Raw genomic sequence first — 26341 nt, 5'->3', positions numbered from 1 at the left:
ATGTATTTGTATTTTTTTTTAATCTTTGAATGTGTTTCCTTTTTTTTTTTTTGAAATATTGTTTTTGTTTTAATTTTTCTCCACTCAATCATGCTTTATGAGCTTTCTATGTGTGTGTGTGTGTTTTCTGTTTCAATGCCAAAATCGTTTTGAATTTCAGTGCCTCTGTTGGAAACAACACTGGAACATCATTGTTTTGTTATTGTTTCTAAAGATGTATGTTAATCAATATAATTCTTATCTGATGCAATGATAATGCATCAAACTTAGGACATTTAAAAAAAAGTTTTGATTTCAAAATTTGACCATTATCATTACAAATGAACCCTCCTTCCATTCCTCCATCTTGCCAGCCTTCCCATCTTTCATTGTGCTCCTCTGTCTTTGCCCACATAACTGTCTCTATGCAGCGTCTTCTCGGTCTTTCTTCCACCAGCTGCTTGTCTAGTTTGTCTCCATTTCGAACTACTCCACCTCTCAACCTGGGTATCCATAACCTCTTGCACGCCACAGAGACAAGTGTGTGCGTGTGTGCGTGTGTGTTTGCAAGCGTGTTGAGGCCCAAGGGGAGGGGGCATCACTGTGTTCGCCCCAGCTTAAAAGCAGAGGGATTATCAGCACACAGACACTGATTAAAACCTTCCAGCCTCCAATGGCCCCATTAATACAGTCTTAATCATAATGCTTTATCCCTCCATCCAGCTTCTATGGATCAGGACCTTTTTATTTTAGCGTGGGACACTCTTGTTTGGCTAGTGGATTAAGTGTACTGTACACAGAAAATAAAATATAAGCACAAGAGAATGAAAGGAAAAGCAAGACTGGCTTCAGATTGTATTAAAAACTATGTGACATCAGCTTCCACTGCCAAAGCCAACTTCAAAGCTTTCTTTTCACGTTGCCAGCATCCAGTGTGTATTAGAATAAAAATCATAAAAGTTTAGGAATCAAGAGTTGCACATCATCAAACATCTGTGCGCTCATATCTGACATGACCTCTCTCTCTGGGACTGAGCTACAGGTTGCACTCTGGTGCCTGCTGCCTCAGCAAAGATGGCATGATGTAGCATGTGTTCACTTATTATAAGAGCCACTTGATATCTTGTTTTATAAAGCGCTGTGCAGTTGTGATCTTCTGTAGAATACTTTCAGATACCTTTGACAATGAGTATCCGCATCACCTTGATATGATTCTTTGCACCTGTTCATTAAATAGAAAATACTAAACTTTAAATGGATTTCATTTCTAGCTCTTCCGAAACTCTCTCATTTAACCATCAAACTCTCCTTCATGACCCATACCTTGACAATGTCTTGGGTCTGTGTTTTGTTATCTTGTATCAAAAATCAATTTACAGAGATTATTTCCATATCCACCCACTCGTGTATTTGGACTCCAGAGGATAATTCACATTCCCTGCCCCCAACTGTTTTAGTCATAACAAAACAGCAAAGACAAAAAGAGGGTGTGCGCCAGCTAACTTTGCCAGTATTTTCTCACAGGCCAAGTGTCTGTCTGTATAGCTATGTGTCATTCCTGTGCCAAGGCTGACACACAAGAGCATGGGGGGCAAACTTGTGGATGAGGAGCAAGGACCTCTGTCACCTCCTCTGCCCTTTCCTTCTTCTTCCTACCCTTCTTTTTTTTCCACAACACACTCTCCCTTTGCCTCTCACATCCTTCTCTCTCTTGCTCTCACTCTCTTCTCTCTTTCTCCCCAAATTGGCCCAGCTGTCCATTAGCCCCCCGCAGTTCCCCCAGCTGTCTGCCCTCCCCAAAGGAGAAGCCTAACAACAATACAGGTCACAGGTCAAGAGAAAGAACAGGCTGCATTCACAATAGACCAGTGGCGCCCGCTAAAACAATCGTTCCCTTTTCTTCTTTGGCTTTTCTGCACTGTTGCCAAAACTGGAAAAGACAGACCTTTGGAGATGTAGTTGAAGAGGGGGGAAGTCTTCTTGAACAACAGCCTCCAAAGCACCTTCCCCTTTATGTAATTGTCTAAAGGACCAGAAGGACAAACACAGTTGTGCACACCAGCTCTAACTCTCACCACTTCATCTTTGCCCTTTGGCAACCCTGTTCATTGTTTATTTAAGAGCCATCGTGTACTTCAACATGATCACGGAAGTTTAAACTTGTGCTTTGGCATCAGTCGATTGATAAAAATGTGCTCATATAAAGAGAAATCTGCTTGCTTAAGATGATGTGACAATAGAGGACCGTAATGTTGCTTTGCTGAAATTCCATTTGAGAGGTTTTTGATATAGATGATAAGGTGACAGTATCTTCACAATCATGCTATTAAAAATTTATCTTAACTCAAAGTTTCACCTCAATCATATGCTGTGTCTCTGAACAAAAATTTCATTCTTTTCTTGTGCTCTCTAAATGTATTATGAAATAAATGAGAATGATGTCCTGCCCTACAATGTTTTGGCATGAGCTTGATGGGAAAATGGGACACATGTGAGAGAAAGTGAATGATAGAGATTCAGAAAAGCCTCTGTGACACATTCACCTGTTCCCCAGAGTTTTTTTCCCATGGCCCACAACAGACTCCCGCCTGACCTGACAGAAACCCCGGAGCAAGCCTTTTAAATGACATCATACACAGACTCACTCACAGATGCTCTGCTGCAACAGTTCTCTGTTATCAGGCCACGTTGTAACCCTTTATTCATCTACTAGGCCTTGTACAGATTAATTCTGTGGTCAATGTTTGTGGACTAGAGTTTCATGCAATAAATTTATAGCAAATGCGCGTGTATTACAAGTTAGAAATTGCATGTCATCAATCTCTTGTTATAGGCAAAATCTAAACAATGGCAGAGGCTCTGTGCAAAATTAAAAATAAATAGTTAGTGTGGTGTGTGAGCTCTTATCAATTTAACTTTTTAAAAATAAATGCAACTGGACTGAAATTCAGCAAATTTGGATTTTGTTAAAAAAATATAGGACATAATCATAACACTTTCCTCTGATCTGTTGAATTTTAAGTGAGGATTGGGGGTAAAAAAGCCATCATTCTTTCATCTTACCCGCTTGAGAATGTTTGAAGCTCATTGTGGAAATGCAAAAAGTAGCCTTCTGAATTAAAACATTTTATAATGAACTGATCCGGTGGCCATGTGAATTGATCTATTTCTGTGTGAAATAAATTCAAAAGTAACATGACAGCCCAAGACCAGAGAGAAAAAAACTCATGCTACACATTGTTACTATGGAAATAGCATATAATATAAGAATATTTATTCATTTAAGTGCGAAACAGTAAAATATTAACAGTACAGTATGACAAAAAAGTGTGACACCAAATGGACAAGTACCTGAAAGACCTCAAATAAATAACTTAAATACAGTACAGCTACCAGTGAATGGCAACAAACCATATAGACGATGAAACACAAACTGGGCTGAGAAAAATATAAAAAGCACAAGACATTATCAAAATAAATATTAAATACATATATAAATAGATGCATTGCTTTCTTAAGACCAAGACATTAAGAATAGACCTCAATGAACAATTTAGGTTGGCTGACTTTAGTATCAGTTTTTTTTATATATGTGTCTTGCAGATATAGTTTTGCAAGCTCTTATGTTCGGAAACAAGCCCGTTGAGCATTTCAGTTATGCATGAGCATGAATATCTGATTTGGTAAACTAATTCCTTGTTCCATTATTTAACAACTGAAAGGGCAACATGTTCAGAAATAATTAGAATCTAAATACCAATTTATGATCACAACAAAAAAGAATAAATAAAACAAAGAATGCTTTGAGTGCATGTTTGGATCAGGTAGACTGAGTTGAGGTGATGAGTCTCCCCCTCTCTGAGCATTCAGTGCTCTCCCAGAGTACAAGACAACATAAATGAAAACCATTTTCTTTATACAATCAGTACAATGATCATTGTTTTTTACAGCAGTTTATACAGGAACATTGTTTCTCCTCTGGTCAGCTGCTGAACAGTCAAACTGCTCCTATCACATTTCAGATGGTGCCCATCTGAGAGGTGACCAGGTGAGAGTGAGTGAAGGAGTCATAGGCCACATCCAGGGGCAGCTCATAACGAGAAGCCTGAAAGATTGGGTGGGCCTGAGGCATCCCTGTTAGGCTGCCAGTTGTGGAAGTGGGGTAATGGTGGGACGAGAGGTAGTGGGCATGGTGTCCAAGGTGGGGGGTGTAGTTCCTCTCTGATTCATGTGGAGAAGGCTCCTGCTTCAGGGCAAAGTTACTGCTGATGCTGAGGGGGGGAGTGAGGGGCCCATCATATGGAGGGGTCCCGCTGCTGCACTCGTTAGGGGAGGGGTTGTCATACACAGGCCCTTTTAATCCCTTCATATGGAGGAAGTGGGATGCCTCCAGGGAGCCGTAAGGTGGGCTAGGAAGGCCTGGGGATGGGTAACTGAGGGGATGTCCAGCCACCACACTGCCTACTCCTGGACCTCCACACTTGTCCTCCAGTTTGTTGAGAATCAATGGAGTGGGTCCCAGCTGCAGGCAGCCAGCAACAAGGTTACTGGTGGGCTGAGACAGACCTTTACACAGCATCTCCACAAAACCATGGCTTTCTGTGGACTGATCACTCTCAAGCACCTCTGACAGGGCCCAGATGTAATTTCGGGCCAGTCTTAGAGTTTCTATCTTTGATAGCTTCTGTGTTTTGGAGTAGCAGGGCATAACTCTGCGGAGATTATCCAGAGCATCGTTTAGCCCATGCATACGGGAACGTTCTCTGGCATTGGCCTTGACCCGCCGGGCACGAAACCTCTCCTTTCTAGCTTTGGTCATCTTCTTCTTCTTAGGACCTCTCCTTTTGGGACCCTCTTCTCTGTTTGACCCAACTTCATCATCATCATCCTCTTCCTCCTCTTCTTCCTCCATATCCTCACTGCCAAGTTCTGTGCAGGAGTGGATCCCACCTCCTGCAGTCAGGCCATGGTGCATCTCTGGGCTTTCATCGCCATCCTGTGAGCTGCCATCCTCATCAAGCCAGCCCAGGGAGTTCACCAGCTCACTCATGTCAGCACTTTTTCCAAATGGTTTGGTCATCATTTTGATCTGAAGTAGAATAACAAAAACTGATGAGAAACTCTTTCTTTCTTTCGTTTATTTTACATTGTGCAACAACGCTAATCTTTGCATAGATTAGTATTATTACTCCTAAATGGCAGAAACCAGAAACAGCACTTCGAAGAAAGTAACTGACAACACATGTACGATGAAATAGGCTATAGAGTGATTGCGCTTATTTCAGCACTGCAGAGTGGACAGCTCACTCATCAAGGCACACTTCATAAACCACTGCCGCTCTCATATCAAATATTTCAAACCCTTTAATTGTTATATATTAATAGGTCTACACTGTGATACTCTTACATTAAAAATACTTTTGGAACGAGGTGGCTGAATTGTCGGTCCCCCGCTGTTATGCTGAACTCCCTTTAGAGACGCTGTCAATCTGGGACACGACGGGATTTACTCGCATATAAAGCGCAAAGATTAAATAGGCAGCATAAAAATCAACAAACATGTGGACAAGCCGCGCAAATAGTCTTCACAACAATACAGAGGAGAGGATTAATATATTAGACTATATTATATTATCTGAATGTGTTTGCAAATGTAAATATTGTTTTTTTTCTCTTATCTTTCTTTTGATTCAAAGGAAGATGCGATGCATAAAAAGTTGCTGTTGTTTTGCATAAAATTGTCCCAGTTAATTATTGCGCACTAATGCGCAAAAGTGGGGCAGATTAAAGCAAATTAATAATTCAGAATTTTGAGCATGCAAATCTGTCAGGATTAGCGACCAAATTGGAGGACATTGATTTCACTTAATTGAAAAGTTCTCCCTAACTTTAGGTTATATTTTGTAAATCGATGATTTATTATTTTGACCCGCTGCAGGGAAATGTAAGTGCATTAAATTAAGTTGCACAGACTTGGTTGATATTTAACTTAAAGATGAAATAGCCTGTTTTCGTATTTTCTTATATTGACCTACTTGATTTGAATCTAAAGATGAACAAAACAGCGAACTCACCTGTTTGGATTTAGCAGTTGTTCTGCGTAAGGTATCAAAATAGCTGGCTAGTTTCACAAACACAGGCAACTGAGTGATAAATCCGGAATAGCTGCGTTTCTTTCCTCGCACATCTGCCGCTGTCCCAAACTGTTCTGTTCCTTCAGATAGCCATGAGCGCGCTCGGAGGTCTCATCTCCTAATGGCAAGATAGGGCGGATTTTTTTGCCTTTAGCCGGGTAAGCCCCTCCTTCTGGCACCCCACCCACCATCAAGTTATCCAAAAGCGCGTGGCGGGCTCGTGACCAGAAGTTTCAACCCCATAGTAAATATCTAGAGAACAGAAAGGGAGCGCGCAAAGGACGGGTGCACTTGTAGTCCATCCTTTATTTGTAAATCAGTGGTCCAGAAAAAAAAAGAAGATAAGGAGAGACAGTGTGAGTCAGTAACATACCCAGTGTTACGGATTTCAGCTCAGAAATCTCCAGTGTAGGGGATTTCCCTTTTCATGACCACTCCAACCCACACAAGTGCCAACTTTCAAACTGATCTTGTTTCATCATTAAAATAGGCAACCTAATCCACGAAATTGATGCCATCCTTCTATAAATTATTATTGGTTTGTTTTCACATTGATTCCTCGCACTGGTGCTACAATGCCACCCTAAGTATTCACAATCACATATGCAGTCACATCATGAATAAATGTTATGGCAGAAACTGTCTACCAACTATTTCACCCTCGTCTTTATTTTGTAAATCTAAATTGCAGACACCTTTTTGGTAACTTCACAGGATCCAACGGCTCACGGATTTCGGGGTAAAGTGAAGTAGCCAAGATAAAATAGGGCTAAGTCTTGTGGTTTAAACAAACGGCCTTCACATATATGTGACTGGTCACAATTAGAAAAAGAAAAATTCCATCGTTCTGTTTTGTCGTCATGTGAGTCAACAAGGCTAGTTTAATCGATTGTCTTTCTCGTCATTAGTCGGTTGAATTAGGATTTTCCCCCTGATTAAACTCAGTGTAAGCATGGTCTTTACTGAGTTAAGTGACGCTCGTCGTTGAGCGCGAATTTAAGTGATTTTGACAGCCTGGTGTATGGAGAGCAGGTGTGTGCGTTGTTCACCAAGCCGCTCAATTGTTTTTTCTTCAATTTTCAGCGTCATATTTTGTACCGAACGACAATCTGATTATTGGATTGATTGGGGCAAAAATGGAGACGCTCAGCTAAAACTCACACTGTTGAATGTGCAACAGCACAGGAAATGCAGAAATAACGCTTGGAGTGCTACTGAGTTGGGAATTTTGTTAAGCTGTTTGGCTATTGCGTTTTTGTTTGTTTGTTTGTTTTCTGTATTTTATTTTGTATGATAACGTTACACCAATCCATCAACACATGGGTCAAACTCAACAGAGTCCTTGAAGCGAGTAGCTATATGGTCTCCTAATAGCCTACATTAATACTTTAATAATTTTACACAGTTTTAACTAAATACCACGGCATAATAAAAGCCCGCCAGTACTCGTGCTTGGCAAGCCGCAACACAGTGGGAGTCCATTGTCGTCACTGGCCACTGACAACCAGTCTCGCGAGTCACACGTGCCCCCGCATTGATCCCATTGTTCGCGCGATTGCGCACTGCTGTGCTCATGACTGAACTTCAGCAACTGTGACTCTTCCTGTTTTTGAGCCTTCCATATATTTTCATGCCTGGGAAATAAGATATGGTCACGTGGCTAATCGACAACACCACACACACAAAAAAAGTCACTTATCTAACGATTTATTGGGCACAGTCTAACAGATGGCCTAATATAGGAAGCGTGGGGGGCGGGGGCATCTGTTGCTTGGATGCGCAAGCGTCACTACCTATACCCCAAATGATGCCTCGTGCTGAAACATCATTTCCCCACCACGCTAACGGCCCTAATCACACTTGGTCAATGTACTGGTCACAAAGGCACGCCGATGGAGAGAGATAAGCGTTATCCTTTGTGTTTGAGTCATTTCGCGCGTGCCTGCCAGTGTGTATCTGTGTCTAATATGAAGCCCAAAACTCCCCAGGTACATGCACTTCTACCCCCAAACACGTAGCTTATACTCCCTTGCTGTCCCATGAGTGTGAGAATGGCCTCATCACACCTGCAACCTGAATGGGGAAATGGAGCCTCACAGTCTCCCACAATCCCCATCGGTTTCCCAAATGACTGAATAACGGAAAGGGAATTGGTCTGCTCCCATTTAAGCAGTAACACAGAGTCAGCCTTCTGAAAGAGGTCATGTTGAACACATCAGATCTGTACAAATTCTGATGAGTTGGCATTATTTCCAACTGGATAATCTAAGATATTTAGCCAAAGGTTCTTTGAACAAACTTTACCTAATCTGTTCCTCGGCTATTCAATCGTTATTCTGGAAAATAATTATTATATATATGAATATATTTTATTTAGTTTTTAGTGATTATATTGAAAAAAACAAACAAAGAATCAACACCCACATGAGTTCCTGCGTATATAAATATGACCAAAATAGTATCAGTCAGGGTTAGCTATTTAGATGATATTGTTGCTGTCAATGTGGGTAACCCTTCAACTGCAAGAAACAAAAAAAAGGAAAAAAGAAAGAAAAAAACACTGCCACAAGTGAGTTGTCTCACGCTCTTGTCCCTAGGGACTCCTAGTGGATTGGGAGGGATTCATGCACTATATACTGACAGATGGGTCCTTGTTCCTGTCTTTTTCTTCATCTCTATCTCCCACTACCCCTTTTGCTAACACGCAGACACACTCACACACACCAAGACTGAACGAATACAATAGGAATTAAAGCTCTACACACAAGCTCTCTGGTCCGCTCCTGAAAGCTGAGCCCCTTGCAGTGATCATAAAAGATGGACTGAGCCTGGATTTGTGCTAGTTGGCATGCTAAGGCGTGGGGGGGTGATGTGGCACCGGGTGGCTAGGCTAAAGAGATGAAACTGTATTGTTGGAAAACTAATTATATTAGTTTGATCTTTATCAGCCAAATGTATTTAACGGCATATTTCAGTGTCTGCATGCTTCCAACTACTTCCTGTGGTCACACACTATCTGCCAGTTTTAAAATGATTCTATCTCTACTCTTAACAAAGTCCCAAGGCTCACCAACCCTCTCCGTTTGTTGTCCATCAAGGCTGAAAACGATGGTAACATTACATGGCACACTTTCCATAAGGACACACACAAACACATTAGCTAGGTTATTTTACAATCACAAACTTTTAACCTCAGTCAAAGTCTTTTCTAGAATTAGTAACCCGCTATCGGTTCATTTTACAATGTGAGGCGTCTTTTAACGAAAATCTCTTGCAAAACAAGAGTGTTTTTTGCCTAAGTCTAACAACATAATAGACTATAAATAGAGCTATATCTATTTGTTCCAAAAAAGAATCAATAGAGTAGGTTTTGTTACAGTTCCACAAACGGACAAAGTGAACAGTTGTCTTTAGCTGCTTTCATCATAATCTCATAGGTAAATCAGGCCTAGCACCATCATGTGTCTATTAAACTATTATGCCAATAGCATAAGACTCTTGAATCACACAGTGAATTTTGATAAGATCAAGCAGCATTTCATCTTGACAATAAGAGCAGATTGCCTGCTGCTTATTCCTCTACCTTTGGGCTGATGGATGTGGAAAACATTCCAGTCGAGCAGAAATGTGGCTACAGAATGGGAATCAGGCCTGAGGGCAATTCTCACTAAGTGGGGAGAGAGCCATTAAACAAAGGTGCCTGTGGTCTCATATTCAGGATACTTTACAACCTCCATCCCAGAACATCAACACTGTTTTTGGGTGTGCTGTTGAAGGGGGGAGAAGAGGGGGAGGAGGATCCATCTGCCATGTTGCCAGTCCTCAGGGAGACGGGCATATCCCAGGGGTGTTTTGGAGAGAGAGGGTCTGAAAGGATTACACCAGACCACTAATCAACGACGCTAATCTGTGGGCCCCCATACAAAATCCCCTCCGATCCAAACAACAATTTGGGATAGAAGATAAAATCTCACTATACAAGGACACCTTACAGATAATGAACAACCTGGCGAAGACAAATACAGGTGATCTTTAATTGGGACAATCAACTGTGAAGGTGTGATTGGCAAAGGGCCATGGCGTATCTGTGATCAGGTGCAAGTATCCCACAAGTGGCCTAGTCTGAATCCCAGTGTGACCATTATGCAAATGGAGCAACTAGAAAAGCCTCCTACATAAATTTGTTGAATGGATAAAGCATCTTTCTAATGTAGTCATTTTGCAAAATGTGTTTCTTGTAAGGCGATTGGTGATTATGGTCTCAATTTTAAAAAAAATGGTTGGCTTCTTAATGTTAAAAAATATTTAATATGTTTACAGCACTGTACTTTCATTGTTATGTAAACAAAGGTCTTTACACTCATGAAGATGAACCTCTAATATCTGAAGATGAGCCTGCAGAGCAGTTGCTGTGGTCCTTATGGAAATACCTTGTCACAAAGGGACCTCACACAAGGTGAAGCTGTCGAGCTGTTTTTTTAGCAGGTCTCATCATCAGGTGAAAGAATAGCAGGCAATCGAGTTGCTATTAGTTTCATGGCCCCCCGTCAGTATGGTTTTGATGTCATTGGCCTGGGTGGGGTCTGGATCTGGTAGCGGTGGATTTAAAGCTCAGCAGAACTAATGATGATGCCAGTCCTCCAGGGCATAGGGAACTGGAGCATCTTGGCCTGCACCTCCTCTACCTCCTGCAGAATACCCACTGGCTGGGCTGCCTTTAAGCTCCCTATCCCTATAGTCTCATTGTTTAGTGGGCCCGGCACTGTCAATATTAAGCCTGGCTAATGTGATCTGGAGGCAGCTGGAGCAGTCCTGATTATTACCATGACACAGCCGACTGAGGGTGTAATATCATTAAAAATAAATCAGGTGGTTTGGAGATTTGCCGTTGCAGAGGGGACTTTGAATGACATTAGTTGGGAGAGCTGCAATAATTTCATTAGTCAGTTGGGGCACCTCAGAGGATCTGTTGAAACATTTCCTTTAAGTTGGAGTAATCTAATCTGTTTTCACAACACTCTGCACAAAGTGGTAAATAGGGGAATTCATAATGGTCATTTTTTCCAATTGAATGTCTGACAATTTAGAAAATTGATTTTAGACGTACATGTGCAGACAAGTGGAAATCACAAAGAGATCAAATTTTAATTTCCTAATTACTGCTACTAGCCCACCGCTGATAATCTATTCCAAAGCAGACAGAGGATATTCCAGAAGTTATTATTAGCCTGTTGTGGTGGATTATTGTTGGAAATGATGAGGAAAACGTGAGGCCCTGGTAATCTTCTTAAGCTGTTTGACACTGAGCTGTCTGCTCGGCAGACTCAACAGCAATCAGTTGGTTGGAGAAAAGACTCCAGGCTGACAGAATCTATTAACATTTCTAACAAATACAATTATTTCTGAAAACCTTCTCTTAATTATTCTGTTTTAACAATTTGATAACATTTCTTGTTATTTTCGGTGTTAATTTGGTCTTTATGTTTGTTCCTTCTCATTTTGCATTTTTGATGCGCAATTAAAGCACCAGAAGAGCCGTTGGTCTCGCAGCAAGGGGTTTTGCGTCGCTATTGTTTTGACGTACAAGACGCATAAACGGTGATTTCAAGGCCCATTGAGCGCGCGATGGATTGTGCCGAAAATCTGCTGACGAGTGGAGAGCAATGATTATTGGATGAATGGGAAGGGGGATGCCAGAAGTTGTAAATCTGTTTTCCGATTTATACAGTGACGTTAGATTAAATTGTTTATCACGATAGATAGATAGATAGATAGATAGATAGATAGATAGATAGATAGATAGATAGTGTGTGTTTTAAACTGGCTGCTGTTACGTGGTTCAGTTAACAGTTTGACAAAGTTTTGGGGAGGAAATATTGTCTCCTGTCTTCTTGCTGGGTTATAGTGACACCTAGTGTTACTTCTGTGGACTGCACTGTTCAGTCACTGGTTCTTGCATTGTTTCTCTAGACTATTCTGTCTGCATATAATATACAGATCATCTTAAATGATCAAAAGTCATGGTTCTCATTAAGAAGCAATATGACCACACTCGTGTTTTAAAATCTGATTTACAAGCTGTTTCAAAGAAACAACTGAATACATTTTTCACCTGATATGATATGGGCATGAAATAAAGTAAGAAAAAAATGTATTTAATGCATTTTTCCATTAAAAGTGAAATGATAATGAAAAAGAAAATGCTACGATTTTCAAACAATTTAAATCTTATATTTAGGAACGGAAAGACAAATACAAATCAAATGTAAAAGACTATTGTTTGGGATAGGGGGGTAAGGGGCTTATTCATTTTGGTGGTGCCTGTTCCTTCCCAAAACGTTGTCAGGGTCAAGAAAAAAAAAGAAAGAAACTCGCTAAAAACCGGTACGTATGCACTTGAAGCCCTCAGACAGCACAACATTTGAAGACATGATTCGGTCAAGTGGAAATCACGGTACAGGCCAATGTCCCAGTTTAGTCTTAACGCATGGGAATTTATATGCCATCACTCTCTCTGCCCATATTTTCTGTCTTTACCTTCAAATGCAAGAGCCCACAAAAACCTTTAGATTAAGAAAAAAAAACAGGACAGGATAGCAGTGGAAAACAGGGTTGCATCTACTTATTTCACACCATCACATGAAGATTAAAATTGTTGCCATTTATAGTTCTTGGGTGTAAGCCAAATGGTAAAACTTCACTTTTTTTAAAAAAAGAATAAATAACACCAATCAATATAACACATAATATTTTTAAAAAAGTAAACATAATCTAGAGTCTAATTTTGGGGAGCCTATGGTGAACTTTTTGAGTCCTTACTGTTTGACTCTGTGAATATAGCATCAGTGTCATCTCTGCAGATGGGGGAAATGTCTGGGCACCACAAACAGAAAAAATATGTATTCATTGTACGATTATGTGCTCAATTATGGATTATTAATGAGATAACTTTTTTCTTTCTAATAGTATGGTATCTCTAATCACCCATCTTTACTAACATAGCTAGTTTCCAGAGACACACACCTACACACAACACCCCCAAACACACACATACACTCATATTTCTGACCCAAATAAAAGCACATGCTTGGAGTCAGCCTGGTTATATCTAAATCTGTCCCTTTATTCTACACTTGTGCTCTCATCTCCACTCCTCCTATGCTTTGCTTCACATTTTCACTCACATGCTTCTTCATACATCCTCTCCTGCCTCATCCACCTGCAAATCCCCAAGCATCATCAGCATCATAACGCAGCTCTCCTCCCCCTCACCTTCATAGGATTCACACAGCTGCCACACTTTACTTCATAGCTTGATATTTTCCTTTGCAGCAGCCACACTGGCAGCTTTTGCAGAGATTTTTCACTAAGTTTAGATCGTCCAGGACTTTGGGAATGGCTCCTAAAAGAGAACCCTCCATTAAGAAGTCTCCTTCACCAGTGACCCAACCCAGATTGGGTCCCCCATATCCCTGCCTGCCTGCAGCTCTTGCAGCTCCTAAACCAATTCCAGAGCAGAAGCCAAGGATGCTTCGTCCTTCAGATTTACCATTTGACCCCAGCACTTTGGAGGTGAGTAGGTTAACTGAAGTATATTGTTTGTGGCTACCTGTCTGTGGGGCATTCATTAATTATGACTTTTAATATATTCTTTGTTCTATCTATCCAGCCTTATTTCATGCACAAGTATAACTTCTAATTCAAACATAATATGTTAAACTTCATCAGTTGTGATATTCAATAGCATTAAAACATAAAATGGTGTTTTTCCAGGTTACTATCTATAAGGAAGCTTTCTCTATTATTTCTAACATATGAATTTGGATTCAGAGCAAATCTAAGTTTAGCAGAGAAATGGGGCACTGAATGCTGGTTGTCAGTCAGTCTGTGACCTCCTTAGAGAGAGAGAGGCTTTTTCCTGCCACAGTGTGAGCTAGTTCTCTCCTTAGAAAGGTCAAACAAATGAATAGCCTGCTCCCTGTGACCAACTAACCAGTCATTTGAACAAAAATTAAAATAACACAATTAGAAGTCCAAGTCCAAAGTACACAACTGGTTTTCACTAGATGAAAAATGTTGAGATTTTACTTGCTTCATTTTTCAAAATATAGAATAGAATAGAATAGAATAGAATAGAATAGAATAGAATAGAATAGAATAGAATAGAATAGAATAGAATAACCTTTGTTATGCCACGAGTGAGAAAATTGTACGTTCCAGAACTCTGTGATGAAGGAATATACACAAAAATAAATGAACAAATACAAGAAGGTATGTACAAGATGCAAAATGGCATATCATATACATATATATGTATATAAAATAATATATACAACATATAAAAATGGAAAGATGCAGTTGAAATAGTAAGTAGCAGTGGTGATGAGTGATGAGTGAATGCACTCGTGTGGTGTTATGGAGCCTGACAGCTGCCGGTATGAATGACCTGCGGTGCTGTTCCTTCCTACACTGCAGGAGTAAAAGTCTGTTGCTGAATGAGCTGCTCAGAGCCCGTACCGTCACATGCAGGGGGTGGGATGTGTTTTTCCTGATAGATTTTAGCTTAGATAACATCCTCTCCTCACCCACCTGCTCATTGGGGTCCAGAGGGCAGTCCTGGACAGAGTGAGCCCTCTTAATCAGCTTATTGAGTTTCCTCCTGTCCCTTTCTGCCATTCCACTGCTCCAGCAGGCAACACCATAAAAGATCGCAACCACAGTGTCATAAAAAGTCCTTAAGAGACTCCTGTTCACTCCGAAGGACCTCGGTCCCCTTAGCAGATGAAGACGGCTGAGGCCCTTCTTGTAAAGTGCATCAGAATTTGTGTATCAGTCGAGTTTGTTATTGAGGTGAGCACCCAGGTATTTGTAGTCCGCCACAGTTTCAATGTCTCATCCCTGGATGTTCTCCGGCGTGAGGTGAGGTGCCTTTTTGCGAAAGTCAATCACCAGCTCCTTCGTCTTGCAAGCTTTGATGCAAAGGTGGTTCAGTTCACACCAGCTGACAAAGTCCCTGATGACCCCTCTATGTCTATGTACAGATAGGAGGGGTCCACCACTCTCTGATTGTGTGACTGTGTGGCAATCAGTGCCTCCGTTAAATTTTCTCAGTAAACACCTGAAAAGAATTTAGGATTTCATCATCAATGGTGCAATATTATGAGAAGATTGAAGTCTGGAGATACCACTGTACACAAGCAAAAAGTTGAAGAACTAATCCTGCATAAGCCTTTTCATACCCACACCCAGACCTGCATGAAAAGAGATATGATTCTGTATGGTGGTAAACTGTCCCGTGGCCTTATTAGTTGGCTTTTTAGAACACAGTTTAAAAAGAAAAAGAAAAAAAAAGAAAGGAAAGGAAACCACAGAGGCCCCAAACAACTGAGCAACTGAAACGTTACGTCACACAAGGATGGTAAAACATTTCGCTTTTAAAACTACAACAATTTGTCTCCTCGGTTCCCAAACTGTTGAATAAGAGGTGATGCTCCATAGTTACAGCAACATGCCTCAGTCTCATCTTTTAAACATGTTTTTGATATCAAATTCAACATTTCAGCACAATAATCTTCGTGCAGAATGCACTGTGACCATTGTGGCAAATCATCATTAGTCCAAATCATCACAGTGTCATCAGGTCAAAGACAGGCATATGCTACTCAGATCAACACTTTAAAGTAAAAATTTGATAAAGTCAAATTTGTATCACCAATTAATGGATGCCCCACATTGGAGTTTGCAGTGTCTTAGCTCGTTTAGTATCTTTTTAGTAGCTTTGCTGCCACCTTCATGAGCTTTAAATATTACACTGCATGCATTTGCATGGTTTTAAGGAGTGAGACAGACCCATTTAGCCTGTGAGAATATGTGGGCCACTTCTCTTCACACATCACAGATGACATGAAGCCAGACCTCCTTCTGGGCAAAGACAGTAATTTCACCAGTTAAGAGATCCGGCTTCAGTCCATGATATCACTGGCCTCAAGTAATCTGTCATTCCTGCATGTCCAGATGCGCACATCCTTAACATAAAGCTGGAGCACAATCTTGCATTCATTTTGGGTCAAAATCATTAAAGTCAGACACACACTGCAAAGGGCCAAACATGTCTTAAAACACTGTGAAAATAATCCTCTTTGAGAACACACTTTAAAAAAAAAAAAAAAAACAGCAGTCTACTTAAATGTAACTGATATTATGTAGAACTTAATTAACATTAAATATTCCTGCAAACATGTTTAATACATGTAAATTAGCCTTGTTTTGGACACATAATTCAACTTTCTAAAAATAATTTGATACAAGTTTTTACCCACCTATTCTGCCTCATTTGACATGTTGATATATATGAAGACACCATCGGTTATTATCTTTGGGTTATGAAGTGTTTTGGGTCTTTAAACATCAGACATCATCCAGGTGACCCAGATGTGATCCAGCTCTTTCTTGTGTCCAGGTAGTTAAACGCTACCACAGGATCTGCTCTCATGATCCACCACAACAGCCACCTTGAAGTTACCTCTGCTTCTTTAGGTATTCAATTTAATGGCCCTTCATTCACTGGCTCCTGTGATGCAGTCCATGAGACTTTTTGCTTTACTTGCTCCCATCTTGCCCATGCTGTTCCCCTCCAAACCATCACATTAACCGCCCTTTACATCTTTCCTAGCCTGACCTCTATACCCTTAATCTTTGGATCACATGACCAGTATTGCAGCACCTCCCTAGTTTGGGCGATCATATATTTTTTCATCTGAGCTGTTGATGGGGAGTCTCGGTTTGTTGCTCTGACTATATAAGGGGATAATGCTCAAGCTCAAAGGTAAGTCCAGACACTAAAGGAGCTTGCTGATCCTCTCTCAGACCATTTGACTATTGAGGCTGACACCTTATTGATCATGAGGAGGAAGGCAGAGAATCCTTGGACCCTTACCATGTTAGCATAAAACGGGTGGCTGTACTTGTACAGCACAGCTAGTCAGCATTCGAAGTCCAAGTCTCTGATGTTACTGTCAACCACCTTTCACAGAATCTTTACTAGCTTCTTGGTGAAGGATGGTCCCCTATCTGAGTGCTGCAAAATATGAAGTGTTTCTTTTCAATGACCTGCCTGTCCTCAGGACAGGGGGTCTGGACTTTGTTGCCATGTAAAAGAAAAGTAATAATAGAACATTTCAAGGTCTGTAAATCCTGCCATATGAAACACAAACCACACCTTCGGCTTTGTTTCTATATATGGAGTGCGACTACTCTGCAAGTCCCACCGCCGCGACGTCGGGCCGTACGTCCTATGCGTCATGACGCAGCAATACGAGGGTTTTTTCAGCCTTCTATTCGTGCCGTCACATTCTTGGGTTTGCCTTCTCCTCGGACACACCTCAGCCAACACAGAAATGGTGGGTTTTTCGTTTCTCTCGACTTAATATCAGTAACAGAGTTGTGCAGTTAAATGTTTCTTTTTCAAGAAAAAATGTTTACTTTTGAAAAGGTATTAAGATGCGCCTAAAACCCGAATGGGCTCGTTGGTCCCAAGCGGAAGTGCAACTTTTGTTAAGCTAGCATTAGCTTGCACTAGGTTAAAAAAAAAAAAAAAAAAGATCAGCCACACAATAAGCTAATTGACGGCACTAAAGTACCAAGAGTACACTAAGCATCACCGAATGTGTTACTTTGTCTACTCTGAGATATCTATCTAAGCGAAGTAAACCCGAAGTATTTTTGCTCAGCAAAAGGAAGCATTTTCATCTAGCCTAATTTCTTTTTGAACAGTCTGACTTCTCGGAAGATCAAATCCTTGGTAAGTTTGTTTTTATCGTTGTGTTTTGACATTTTCATTGTATCCAGCTTGTTTGGCATGCCTTCGTTCTTGATGGTCTCAGATGGCACTTTGCCCTGTATCACTGCTATCACCTTGCTTTGTACTCGCCTGTCGCAGTAGTCGTGGTTTTAGACTACATTTTCCGTCTTTATTTCCGCACTGTTTCATCACTTTACCTCTTGCCACTGCTTGTCATTTCCAGATTGAATTTAGCCTGGATCAAATTCATGGTAAGTCGGTGAGGAGGGTCCGTCTTCCACTAAAACAATGTCTGATCGGAGTGTGCAGGGTGTGATCTGCATGTCAGTTTTGGAGCCAAACTTGTTATAAATGCGAGTGAGACATGCTTTGCACTGTTGTCTGGTACGTCAAAAATAGCCATTGTCCATAACGTTAAAGTATTAAACAGCCTTGACGTGAGTTGTTGTGTTTTTGAATGTGGGCATTTTCTTTTTTTAAAAGACAAACGTATTCTGAGCTCACATCTGTCCTCATTAGTCTTGTTTTGACAGACTGTGTACATCCCGCTTCTGTCAGATTGTCATAAACTTGTTTTGGCCGATATAGTCCAAATAGCTCATCTGTGTGCCCATTTTTGGTGCTGGATAAATTGGTGGTTGGTTTTTGTCCCAGGGCTGGTTTGTTTAATCACCGCTGACATAATAGGCCAAAGCTACTCTCACTCTCCTCCTACTTTCCTCCACTCCTCTAATACCAAATATGGTGTTGGGAAAAGTGCTAACAGGCCAGAAGGGAAGAGGCACATTCCTCAGAACAGGAAAAAACTCCACAACAGTGCCTGTGCTTTTTTGGTGAATACTTAGTCCCATAACATTAGGAACACCCTGCCGCCCGGATATTGTGTAATCCAACTCCATGTCTCTGTGGTTGCTTGATCAGATCAAAGCATTTCTTTTCTGTTGATCTTAACAGAAGGGGTTGTTGGATCGAAGCAATCTTTGAATCATTGAAACTTGTTAAAGCCCATTTTACTCCACATGAAGGGCAACAAAATACTGTTTGGAAATTGGATTCCTTTTGAAAGCTTGGTTCTCTCAAAGACTTTCTGAATATATTATGTAAAATATTAATTTGCTAAAGTTTGCACAGTGGTGGTATCAGATGAAGCTTTTTAAAGAAAATATTTTAACTGATGAAATAATTAAGACGTGTGTATCTCTAAGAGGTATTTAAAGCGTTTGACTACTGGTGTCAGTCAAATTGAGAGTTAAGTAATTTGTTATGCATTTGTGTAGATGCACCAAATATTTTTGTGTGCATGTCCTTTCTGTAGAACACTTCCGTCTTGCAAACACAGGTATGGACACAGAAAATGAGGGAGAAGGATGATGAATTTGTGAACTTAATTCATGGTTCTTTATTGAAATTACAGCAACATTGTCAGAGCATGTGATGTCCTCATAGCAAAGTTGTTGTTTGTGTATTTCCTGACAAGATTACTAACGCAAACAAATTTGACGAATTGAGGAAGTCAGAAGGGGTGTAGACGGTGTCAACCAGCAGAACGCAGAGAACAAGATCTCTTTTGGATTGGTTGCACCACACTGCACTGTAGATACTTACATGGAGATGTTTATGTGAATGAAAACTCCTTTGGATTTTCTACTAAAAATATAAGTTTTGCATGTTGAAGAAAGCTGACGCCTTTCCAGCAAACACCCGTAAGCTTTACTCACTTGTCACAAGCTGAGCTTTTTCTTGTCTGCTTGTCCATGTTTTCCCTCCTTTGTTTCCAGTTCACATCCGATCTGTTTATCTTTCCTCCATACATGTCATCTTATCTTTAGATTTTTCATGATTTCACTTTCTTTCTTCTTTTTTTTTTTTTTTCTTTTTTTTGTATACTGCAGAGTTCAAGGAGGCATTCCTGCTGTTCGACCGGACAGGTGATGGCAAGATCAGCTACAGCCAGTGCGGCGACGTTATGCGGGCCCTGGGACAAAATCCTGTCAATGCAGAGGTGCTCAAAGTCCTGGGCAATCCCAAGGCTGAAGGTGACAAGAAAATCAAACTCAACTATTACACAGTGCCTTTAATGCAAATGATCCGATTATGGTGACGTCTTTACTGACAGATTTATATTTCCTTGTGTTTTTGCAGAGATGAACATGAAGATGCTTGACTTTGAGCAGTTCCTGCCAATGTTCCAGGCCATTGCAAAGAACAAAGATCAGGGCTCCATGGAGGATTTCGTGGAGGGACTTCGCGTCTTTGACAAGGAGGGCAATGGCACAGTTATGGGAGCAGAACTACGTCACGTCCTCACCACGCTAGGCAAGTTACAGTATTATCTCCCTCTAATTGATATATGGAGGAAAAGTTGATGTTGACATTACTTTTATTTTTTTTTTCACTTCCAGGATAATACTGTTATCTCTTTTAGATAGAAATTGATTTAAGCTGAAAACGGAATGTACATTTATGTAACTCAGTCTAAGTTTTGAGCCACTCATCTTTTCTTCATATAGTCCAAGGAAAATGTGTTGTTGTTTTTTTTGTTTTTTTTGCCAAGTTGTCTGTGATGTGTTGTGACAACACTAATTTGGTGTTTTTATTTTTTTATTTTTTTATGCTTGAATGATTCATAGGTCAGTTATTTTAGCTTCCTAAACAAAAAAACAACCTTATTAAAATGGTTGGGTACAAAGACTGGACTGAAAATGAGATTTTTATGTAACGCTTTTCAAGAAGGCGCTTCACGGTTGTAAGTAACATAAAACAATGAAGATAAAAATGAAGTACTTTGTAGCAATACGATGAAAAATAATTTGTACATTAAAGTAATACTATGTAACATTTCTACCTTATAATAACAGCTTGAAAAAAAATTGTGCGGCTAGAATGAGTTTTAATATTACAATTGGCCTGTCTCCTATACCCTTCGGGGGTCTGAGTTGGAAAAACTGCGCTATGTAACTTTGCTGGACCGGCCCGGGAGCTGAGCGGAAGTACTTCGACTTGCTTTCTGGCACACCTACCGCAAAAACAAATAGACCCCTCTCACGCTCCCAGGTACATTTGATTACTCTTACCTTCACGACATAGCTTGCACCTTCTGACTCCACGCCGGTTCGTCAACAAACGTGAAAGCGAAAGGGTGTTGTATTTACGACAGTGTAACCGTACATTACCTCCAAGCCTGTAGGGGGAGCTCCATAATGGGCTTTTTGAGAAGTTACATTGTATTGCTTTAAACAAGACCAGAGAAATAAAAGCCAATCAAACAAGAAAATTGAGACACAATTTGACAAAAGCTAAATTAGACAAATGAGTCTTCAGCAGCTTCTTCATTAGCTGCTGCAAAAGGCAGCCAAGGTCCAAAGAAAAATCCACTTAAAGATTAAAGTTTTGCTCAAGACCACTTTAAAAGATTACATAATGGAACACTGTGGAAGCAAAATGTAAAGAAATGAGGGCTGCTTTAAGACTTCTGCACACTGTTGTGTATTGGTAATGTAAATCTTGTCTGTTTATGCTTCATTTTCAGGTGAGAAAATGTCGGAGGAGGAAGTGGAGACGCTGTTGGCGGGACACGAAGATGCAAATGGCTGCATCAATTACGAAGGTGAGAGCAAAAGAAATGAACAATGTCAAGATTGAAAACTGTCTGTAATTGGGCCTGTGGCGGCTGTCGCTTCGGATAAAAGCATCTGCTCAGTGAATGTTATGTAATGAAGTAAGGCCTTACAGTGTAATCACCACACCCAGTCTTAAGGTGATATTGAATCCTCAGTCACGCATGACACTGTGTGCCATTTTGACTTGAAATATTATAGCTGCCAATAGCAGTCCGAGTGGGGATGTAGTTTGGATTTATTTTTATTTTTTTATAAATACAAATATTCATTTTTCAGTAGCTCTTATTTCTCCAAAGGCTGTCAGTGTCAGTGAAAAGGAGCCCCTGAAAGAGTTTTCTCACAATTTTGCATCATCTTACAGCAATATTTGCATTTCCTCTGATCCACAGAGAAAGTCAGTTGTTTTATGATACCAGTTCCATGAATTATTTAGATGATCACCGGTGGTTGTGATCAGATCAGATGTCAGTGCATCCTCAGCCGTGGCTGCGCAGACACAAGTCTGCTTCGGTGTGCTTGGAAAGAAAAACTAGTCACTGACCTCTGCAGAGACACTGCAGCTGTGATGATGACATCCATGGGATGACAGGACATTTTCTGCAAAGTGAGCCCTTTTTCAATGATTAATGAGCATTAAATGCACCTTGTAAGGTGTCGGATTATCTTTCATTTCCTTTAGTGTTTCCCCTGACTGACTGCGTGTCATAATAGGACCGAACACACAGACTTTTGATATGGATCACAGAAAATGCAACGAAATTGTTTGTTGTGTAACACAGTAGTTATCTCGTGGAAAAATTCCACAATGTGGCCTTTCTGGGTGCTGCATGTCTTTAATGTTGGCATCTCCTAAAAGGCTTGTTTTGAGGTCATGACTAAATGTTAAGTGCTGACGATGTGTTAACTGTTCTTCCTCCGCAGCATTTGTTCGCCACATCATGTCAGGCTGAGGGCCGGTACGGGCATTGTGTAAAACTTGGGATGGTACCTCCAGGCTTTCCTGCATTTTAGTTGCCGAATTATCCACCCGACTTGGCCTGTGACACTAGCTGTTTCTTGTTGCATTATTCAAATTGGCAAACGGGAACAATGTGCTAATGTGCAAAGTCCATTCGACCTGTAGGCGTCTGTGGGAAAGCCTGGCGGTGTCCCTCAGCTGCAGACCTGAGGCCTTGACCCATGTGTAGCCTCCTGCTGCTCTGTCTCTCTCCTGCAGCCCTTTGCCTTGGCCCCTGGCTGCAGCATGCCCCTTTGCATGTGTCTATGACTCCCCTCAGTTTATATGGGGATATGGTGGACACATAGGGAAGAGACTGGTCTCATTCAGGGAAAGCCTGGTGGTTATCGTCGAGTATGGTGTGGTGGTTATCAGGCAGCTTTTCTATTTTCATTTGCATGTTATTGGTGCTTTTAAACTTGGCTTTTTTTAATGTTGGTGTCAGAAGTGCTACATTTACCTGTTCAGAATAGACACTTTTTAAACATTTTTACATGTTGTATAGCCACCAGATTTGGGAGAGTGGACCAGTCCCTTTTTCTACTAACCATAAAATTGCATTGAGTTGCTCTTTTGCTGACATTTTTTCTCCTCTGTACTGATGGAAAATGAATTTGTAGCTCGCCGGATTGTAACTCCCCTGATCTTCTCCCCTTTTCCCTGCTTCTCAGCTAGAGGAACACATACAGGAGGGATAGCTTCTCTAACCAACCTTTCATGGATCTTAGAGGGCCAATTGCTTTGGCTGAATAGAAGATAGAAATAATTATCTCACCCTCTTTCTCAGTACTCTCTTCTACTTACCCTCTTCTGTCATCTGGGTGAGCAGGGGATCCGTCTCCAAATGCAGCATCTCTCACAAAGGCTCACCAAAGTTTGAAGAGGAGTGGGCCTTAGCCCCACATGCTGCACTTGGAGCGGGTCTCTCCCATCAGTTTGACCATAAAACTCACATTTGTCTCTTATGTCTCTTTTGCAGAACTGGTCAGAATGGTTATGAGCGGGTGAAGATGAAGAGCATCCCACTTTTGTTTTTTGTTTTTTTGTTTTTGCATTTAGCTTTTCCAGTCCTTCCAAACCGTCTCCATGGATTTGTTCTACAGTTATAATTTAAGAAGTGCCTTTACATTCCCCCCCAAAGTAACCATATATGACCCTACAAGATCTGGCCATGCATATGACTTCTACTCACCGAGGAGTCTTCACACATGCATTCTTTGCAAAATGCCACATTTAAGACAATACAAGTGGATCCACTGCAACTGTTAATACAAAGTATGTCAATGTTGAATAGGACATTAATATATATTAAGCATTATGATTTAAGTAACTTGCTGTATCATTGACTAAGATTTGCTCTGGCTGAATAGAAGTGTCCCTGAATTAGCAATAAATCGACATATCTAAATCCATATTATCATGAGTTTGAAACATTTCAAACGAGTACCCAAGTTTTGTTGCTACATCTAAATAAATGTTGTTGTCTTTTTTTTCCTGAAAGCTTGTGGTTGGTTTGATTTCAAAGAATACAGTGAAAGACATCCTGTTGCGTTTTAATGATTTGCAAATGATTTATATTCTCTTCTGTCTATGGTGTTCTGCCTCTTGTTCCCACAAGAGGGCAGTGCTGATGTTTGAATCCACAGTGTTCCGGGCATCCGGTAGATCCCAAGATGTAGCGTACAACACAAGAATATATGCTGATCGACTCTTTGTGCTTACCTAAGCCAAATGGAAAGTAAATCATGCCATTGTTGCTTGATAAGTTAAGGTCTCCCAGTTTACAACATGTTTTTAAATATTTAAGTATGAAGCACCAGGCTGATTTATTTTGGGGGATTTGTGGTTATTAGGTTTTTTTTCTGAATTAATTTTTTTCTGAGATAAATGAGAAAATGATGAGGCGCAGACACATGAGCTGCAAAAGGCTGTTCAGTGGCTTCCTGACCTTTTCTTCATTTTCTTCTCAAGCAGTCACAACTATTTCCCCTCATTAGGCACCACAGCTATTGGAGTGTGGAGCTTATGTGTGTGTGTGTGTGTGTGTGTGTGTGTGTGTGGGTGGGGGGGGGGGGGGGGGGGGGTTGTATGTATGGTTCAGGAGGGTGTCATAGTCCACTGCTGAATAGGTTGTCCACTAATTACTTGGTGTGTGTGTATGTGTGTGGTCGATGGAAGTCAAGGCTATTGATTATTTTAATCCTCCTATTTGTGAGTCTGTGATCCTCGTGGCTGTGCATTCGACAGGGGAATCGCTAATGGGCCTCAGCGCAGCCCATCTTAGACCCTCTCCCCATCCAATTAACTTTCAACTGGAATCTGCCAGGGGAGAAAGGCAAGGGCTGGGCCCAGGCACGGTGCGGCTTCATCCCTCTGTTTCTGCTCAGGAGCAACAGATTCACCAAATCCTTTACTTTTGGAATGATATCAGCTCTCTGCTCTAATTAGGTACTTTTTTCCAAGCACGTAAGAGGAATTCAACTTTCATTTTCTATACCTTTGACGCTGTTTCCATCTCCCTAGTTTAGAAACTGATAAAGTGACTATTGATTTGTAAAAACTGAGTTACGTGAGTTGCGCAGTGAATTCCATATTAAGGTAATTTACAGACAGTAAATGTTCCGTATTCCGTATATGTTCAGTCATTTCATGTGAGGTGCAACATAAATGAGTTTATAGATCACCTATAGAGGGTGCCTTTTATATGTATTACTAATTTTTTCCCTTTTAAACAAAAAGTTGTTACTCAGGCTAATGGTAAATGCTCACTGTAAATAGCCAAAGAAAGTTTGAGAATTTTCAATTACACTTTTACTTTATGTTGACGAATATGGTTGCTTTATATTTGTTACTATTTGTAATTTCAGTCAAATTCTGGGAACCTATTTTATAATTTTTGTCGGGGGAAAAAAAAAAAGACCAAAAATTCCAAAATTCAAGACAAATATCCAAATCTGTACAACTAGTGCTCTTATTCGTCTTCTATAAAAAAAGAAACAGCTTTTAGTCCCTGGCTAACAGTTGGACAAAGTCAGGCATGCTGATAATGTAATCGCTGGCTCGCTCTAGAATATAACGAAATGGATGCTTTTCCTTGCGTAGTTGAGGGAGAATATCAAATGCATAGTTTTGGTTAAAATGACTAATTTCAGCCTTGGTCTGATGAAATTATAAAGTGGTTAAATTAGAGCTTTGTAGCTCTACATACATCCTGTTTGTGTTCGGGCATTTGGTTTCACACTGTGCGGATTTACAAAAAGAGGATAAATGTGTGTGTACGTGTGCAGGAGAGAGTGAGAAGCCCAGCATGATGTCCATAAAATCAATGTAGGACTACCAATATTTACAGAATTCAAACAAAAACATGTAAGAAAATTACCCCAATTGCCAGATGGATTTCTTGTTATTGGTCGGTCTTACAACAACCCTAATTAATAATATTCGGCCTTAGGGAACATGGGACCAAAAGAGTTTTTAGAATTGATCCCTATATCTTTACCTTTGAAAAGTATATACAAGTCAGATTTCGTAGTTTGGTTTCTTAGAAACTGAGGCCTGCATAACTGTAATAATGTCAGACATATTGGAAATTCATGTTGTAGCAGGCAGTGGCTGCGGCCAGCTTCGATCTTAGCTGTAAAGTCTGTTTAACTGTGTCATATATTCAATCCAAGTGGTCACTTCAAATAAAACTGAACACGGGGTCTGTATGGCTTATGGGTTTATGACTATTGAATGCTTATGCCTATAATCAGCCCCGACCTTCACTATGTCAAAAACCACATGCAAGAACTCAAGACAAAGTCGGTAT

At 40.6% G+C, this 26341-nt stretch overlaps 2 protein-coding genes across 4 annotated transcripts; one reads left to right on the top strand and one right to left on the bottom strand.

Moving 5' to 3' along the window:
* Positions 1-3302: 3302 nt before the first annotated feature.
* neurod4 (neuronal differentiation 4) lies at positions 3303-6211 on the bottom strand. The gene is made up of 2 exons (XM_075475659.1): positions 6054-6211; positions 3303-5068 (listed from the first exon to the last, which is right to left on the bottom strand). The coding sequence occupies exon 2, from the start codon at positions 5060-5062 to the stop codon at positions 3998-4000; it is 1065 nt and encodes a 354-aa protein (XP_075331774.1). The 5' UTR covers positions 5063-5068; positions 6054-6211; the 3' UTR covers positions 3303-3997.
* A 7281-nt stretch (positions 6212-13492) lies between these two features.
* Positions 13493-24030, top strand: LOC142390885 (myosin light polypeptide 6). 3 transcript variants are annotated; one of them, XM_075476734.1, is made up of 7 exons: positions 17399-17512; positions 17886-17913; positions 19806-19949; positions 20056-20229; positions 21443-21520; positions 22455-22489; positions 23510-24030. In XM_075476734.1, the coding sequence occupies exons 1-6, from the start codon at positions 17414-17416 to the stop codon at positions 22481-22483; spliced, it is 552 nt and encodes a 183-aa protein (XP_075332849.1). In that variant the 5' UTR covers positions 17399-17413; the 3' UTR covers positions 22484-22489; positions 23510-24030. The 3 variants fall into 3 exon arrangements, with proteins under 3 accessions (XP_075332847.1, XP_075332846.1, XP_075332849.1); XM_075476732.1 differs by lacking the exons at positions 17399-17512; positions 17886-17913; positions 22455-22489 and adding exons at positions 13493-13685; positions 18137-18164; XM_075476731.1 differs by lacking the exons at positions 17399-17512; positions 22455-22489 and adding an exon at positions 13493-13685.
* Positions 24031-26341: the final 2311 nt, after the last annotated feature.

The sequence above is a fragment of the Odontesthes bonariensis genome, chromosome 10, assembly GCF_027942865.1.
Source record: "Odontesthes bonariensis isolate fOdoBon6 chromosome 10, fOdoBon6.hap1, whole genome shotgun sequence".
In the NCBI taxonomy this organism is placed as follows: domain Eukaryota; kingdom Metazoa; phylum Chordata; class Actinopteri; order Atheriniformes; family Atherinopsidae; genus Odontesthes; species Odontesthes bonariensis.
Note: the sequence above shows the minus strand (reverse complement) of the source record. Positions and strands in the feature narration are given on the sequence as shown.

What these genes read in the sequence shown, in the direction of transcription:
- neurod4 (XM_075475659.1), bottom strand. Translation starts at nt 5,062, where the DNA reads ATGATGACCAAACCATTTGGAAAAAGTGCTGACATGAGTGAGCTGGTG.
- LOC142390885 (XM_075476732.1), top strand. Translation starts at nt 13,509, where the DNA reads ATGGCTCCTAAAAGAGAACCCTCCATTAAGAAGTCTCCTTCACCAGTG. An exon ending in TAGCCTGGATCAAATTCATG is followed by an intron (nt 18,165 to 19,805) that starts GTAAGTCGGTGA and finishes TGTATACTGCAG; the next exon opens with AGTTCAAGGAGGCATTCCTG. An exon ending in TCACGTCCTCACCACGCTAG is followed by an intron (nt 20,230 to 21,442) that starts GCAAGTTACAGT and finishes CTTCATTTTCAG; the next exon opens with GTGAGAAAATGTCGGAGGAG.